Source organism: Montipora capricornis, chromosome 10 (assembly GCF_036669925.1).
Source record: "Montipora capricornis isolate CH-2021 chromosome 10, ASM3666992v2, whole genome shotgun sequence".
Lineage (NCBI taxonomy): Eukaryota > Metazoa > Cnidaria > Anthozoa > Scleractinia > Acroporidae > Montipora > Montipora capricornis.
Genome location: NC_090892.1, coordinates 45,810,799 through 45,815,798, shown reverse-complemented (window position 1 = coordinate 45,815,798; position 5,000 = coordinate 45,810,799). Strand labels below are relative to the sequence as shown.

Below are 5,000 nucleotides of genomic sequence, written 5' to 3'. Positions count from 1 at the left end.
TGCTTTCTCTTAGAGATCTCATCACGAACCTTAGTTCTGAGATGTCGCCAAAGTACCTGGTCCCCGCTGTGGAAAGCCCTCTGCCTTTGTGTAATGAGAACGATAATTAGCGCCATGCTTGCAACGCAGCAACGGGACTATCACGGCAGTGAAATGTGGACAGTGGTTTCCACTGATGCAGACATCTTTTCTTCGATGCTTAAATAACTAACTTGTAAAGCGGTCGAGTAATTGAATTTAGCTTTCTGCTAATTGGACATCATGCACTAGTCAATTAAAACTCCCACCCTGCCCTTTGCCCCGCAGATAATATGAAACCCCCAGCCCCCGGGAAAAATCTTGAGATCAAATCCCCTACCCTGCGAACAAATTGGCAAGGATTTTTAAAAAGCATTCACACCTACTTGACCGAGAACAAAATGTTGCTTTAATAAGGGGCAATAGTTGAGATACAATGATTTGCTATTAGTCTCTCCCCCACGGGGCTTTTCAGGACTAATTTTACAATACTTTTGTGGGGGACTTTAGCCAGACTGCTTGTTACGCAGTTTACAATTAATTTTTATGGAAGTGAAAGATGCCCCCGTCCAGCTTAGGTTAGACCACAACACCGGGGACTACGTCCCCTACTCTTATCGAACAGTGAGTGGGTTCTTTAACGTCCCATACTATTTAATTTCCAACACGGGTTATGAGACGGGACCTCCGGTTTACAGTCCTTATCCGAGAAGACTTCAAAGTCTAACCGTTTGCAGATGTAATTACAAAGGCAGCACATTCTCCTCAGTTATTTAAAGACCTTGAGTGTTGGTCCGGCCGGAGTCGAACTCACGACCTCCCGCATGACAGCCTGATGCTCAACTAACTGAGCCACCGGTGCGCGGTAGTTCCCTTTCCCTTTAAAGTTTAAATTTGAACAAAATGTACTTTTCACATGCATTCAGTCTAAATGGCAGGCAAAGAAAATAATCATGTTTTCAGTCTTTTAACGTAGCAAAACCTATCTTAATAAATCTTAAAAGCACTAGCTGTAGATTATTATATTTTGTAAGAATATGACCTCGATTATGGAATAGTCTTCCTTTAGATATTAGGAAGGTGTGACTCTATTGACACTTTTAAGAAGAAACTTAAGACACATCTTTTTAAGAGCTCATATTTTTGTTAGCTATGAGTACATATTTAAATATTACTAATCATTGATTTTTATTATTTTATATTTTGTATTATCTTATTCTTTTATTTGTATATTAGTATAAATTGGAAATTATTATTACTATTATTATTTTTAGAACTTGTAAAGCGCTCTTGGACATTGTAATGTAATCAGCGCTGTATAAATAGAGTATTATTATTATTATTATTATTGTTATTATTATTGTTACTATTAATTTCACATACGCGTATCAGCCTTTCGTCGGTTCCTCACAGCATCAAGATGAGTTACCCACATTTCCACGTCTTCAGAACTCAGAACAGTTTGCTTAGAAAGATCTTCTACCCTTTCTGAGGTCAAGCCCCAGTTCTCTTTTTTAGCTTTCTCAAAGCTTTTCTTGATGACAGTACTAGGAGGGTACGTAGGAGCTGCGGGTAAATCACTGCTGTCTCTTGTTAAAACTTCTTCTACACGTTTTAAGTGCCCCGTGCAAAACCCATGGCAATTCTTACATTCCTTAGACCACCAAGGGTCCCCTGGTGGGGGTTTCAATTGCCTAGTGCATTAAAAAGACGTTTTTCTTCAATTTTGTATCGTCACATTAAAGAAAAATGGTCGTCTGTTGATGCAAGAGAATGTGAGTGTTTATGCACAACTCGTTAATGAAATCACAAACAATAATTTACGAAGCAACAATTCTATCAGTATTGCTATGTGCATTTGACACCTGGAAGATCAATGAAAAATACCAAATGACTTGATACCTTTCACCATAACTGTTCGAGACGATTGACGCAGATACGACAAGTTGAACTCATAACTCACTAATGAAGAAGAGGGACAAAAAACGGAGTAGAATCTTCTCACGGTAAAAAAAATTCGAAGACGGACATTGACGTCGCTGGGACACATATTTAGAATGGATGATCAGAGCTTACGTAAACTTGCAAATTAGTGGGGGCCAGAAGATGGAAAGAGAGGGAGGGGTCTGTCAGTGACGATTTTGCAGAGGAGGGTGTAGAAAGTTCTGAAAGACGCGAACTGGTCATCCGAGGTATCGGCCATAATGATGACATGGATTGCAGCAAATGGCTACAATTTGTAGCTCGATGTTTTCAAGCAAATGAATCGACCCAATCGCTATATGTGCAGTTTGCACCTTTGATTCAAGATTTAAAGTTTGCCCTCATCTCCGTACCAGATGCGATTGTGTACCACCCATTCAAAATTCTCAATGCAGGGTTTCGGCTCATAGAAGTACGTTGAACTATTAAAGTACTTGTAATCGAAAGACTTCACTGGGCAATAAGCACTAAAGTTTGCAACAGGAGGTACATCTTTCGCGCCATCTCCGCTGTCCTTTCCCAGCATCAGCATCTGTGAAGCGTATGCTTTATGCACACCCAGATAATGATCACACACGTTCCCAGCCTGCACATCAAGTGAGTCCCTCCGCCTGTGATTCAGTCTACTGTCATGGAAAAAAATTCGATTGGAATTATTACTTAGCCATATAGCAATTTGCTGGTCAGCGTGCGGGTGACACAACATTGTGCGCGCGTCTTGAGCCAAAAATGATCGGATAATGTCATGTGAATAGACCATCCATGATTCGTCCATCCACGTGACCAGATTATCAGGACAGTGAAAATGTCCCCAACAGAGATTTTGTTTTGGACGAAATCGTAACTCGTTGAGCAGCTTCTTGAGACACACGAAGTAATCATCGTCTACCCGAAGGAAATATTGGAAATCATAAGTAGCAGAGGCCCACATTGCTTGGTACAAGAAACGAAGTCCAAATTCTAATCCACCACTAAGAGGCTGAAATTTTATATCCCTATAAGTTTCTTTTTCGGTCAATAACCGCTGCTGAATTTCTTTGTCGGGGATACGTACGTCCGTAAAGAAGGAACACGCAACCTAAGAATTGCAAACGCGAGAAAAACAGGTTAGTTTTCATATTGGTTGACTGATCACGGCAGAGTGGGCCAAAATATCACTGAGTTCCTAATTCGTACAAATACCTTTGTCAGAATACACGCTGTACTTAGCGCACAAGAACAAGTCGTATGAAAACAGACCGCCCAAGGGAAGTCTTGCCGCGCGCAAAAGAGGAAACAGTCTCTGATACCATTCAGAACTAGTTTTGGTTTTCGGAAAGAAAATTTATCCCACACATGACCAGTTTTCTCACCAGGATTTTGCCTTAGGGAGTTCCGGGGCCCGCTTTCCTGAAAAACAGGGGCCCTACAGGAGCTTAAGTGAGACAAAGTTACTTGCGCTTCATGACTAGGGTGGAAAAAGTCCTTCGTGATTTCTCTGTCCATTTCATCAAGGCAGGTTAACATTGGAACTCTTGCAATGGTGGCCCTTCGACAATATTATAAATGCATTTGATTTGTTTGCCTCGAGACAGATCTTACAGGTTATCTTTTTGTCGGCAAAGGCAAGCCATGTGTATTTGGACTGCCATTCACTCTGAAAAACACGATCTTTCTTCAGTGAAACAGCCTTTTGATTTTTGCCTGCTACCTTGTCCTTTTCATCGTCCTCTTCACCAGCGTTTCGATGATCTTCTACTCTTTCTTAAATCCTTGGTACTTTAGTGCGAAAGAATCGAATTGTGTCTGTTCCACAACGGATAACATGAGCCCGCACTCTAAATTAACTGTTACACAGAGTACCTACCTGATCCAATAGAAAACAGACCGCGATTAAGATGTCGAAGCTGTGCTACACTGACAAAGATTGAATGCTTTAAACACTTTCCTTATTGCATGAAATTTTCGCGACACGTTCATTTCGCGATTTTAAGATGCGCGTATTTCGCGATACTTAAATTTCGCGATTTTGCGAAATTCTTGTACTATGAATCACTTTAATTTCGCGATCTTTATTAAGACGCTATTTAAAGGTATTTAACTTATCCTTGAAGCAAATACAACAACTTAATTTACAATAACGTCAAAATGTACTACAAGAGATGGAGCGACGGGTCTATATGAGAACAGTAACAAGTTCTAACAATTTCCACAAGAATTTTGCACTTGTTCGTTAATTTTAGTCAATTGACCATGATCTCCATAGTCGTTTGTGTAAATTTCGGGATGGAAGCGGAATCATGAATCATAGTTTAAGAATCACGAATCTTTGTTGAAGGAAAGCTCAACAAAATACATGCATGAATTAATTACTTCCGATCCAGGGAATGTACAAAATCGCTTTTAAAAATCATGAATCATTCAGGTAAAATTCCAAGAAATAAAGAATACATCAAGACTCTATAGTGATTTCGCCTCTATCCTCGATTATAAATGTCTTGGTATGAAGACGGTGCAATTGCATCAGAATAGATAAAAACATGAATTTGTCAACTTTTTAATGTTAATAAACTCGTCCTTTCTTCATTATTAGCTATTATTGACGTATTGTTATTCACTTAATTTTCGCGTAATGTTATGTTCGCGACACTTACTGTTTGTGTCACTTTAATTTCGCGATTAAAAAAAATTGCGAATTTCGCGAAAATTTCATGTCATAAGGTAGATAAACTGTTTTCATTCAGTTGAAGAAACAAAGAGCTGGAGTATTCGCTTGACCATTTTAAAAGCACTGCTAACTTACTCAGTGTAAAGTTTGTTTTGCTCGTTGCATGGCTTTGAATGCGCTATTTGATTCTATTTCTATTTTTCTTTCCAGAATCCCGGAAGGGCGCGGCCTGGTGAGAGCACTGAATGACAATTAACTCATGAGAAAAATCAGCGAAAGGAAACGATGTGTCGAAGTCATTCCAGCTTCATCTTCACGTTGCGCCAGTCGAATAATCATATTGAGCCCGTAG

The 5,000-nt window shown here is 39.7% G+C and overlaps 1 protein-coding gene across 1 annotated transcript in view; it reads right to left on the bottom strand.

Annotated features, from left to right (window-relative positions):
• Nucleotides 1-1,778: 1,778 nt before the first annotated feature.
• Nucleotides 1,779-5,000, bottom strand: part of LOC138018588 (beta-1,3-galactosyltransferase 6-like) — a 20,076-nt gene continuing 16,854 nt past the window's right edge. Inside the window, exon 3 of the mRNA XM_068865278.1 lies at nt 1,779-3,079. Coding sequence (XP_068721379.1) covers nt 2,330-3,079 — 750 coding nt within the window. The 3' untranslated portion in view covers nt 1,779-2,329. The remainder of the gene's footprint in view (nt 3,080-5,000) is intronic.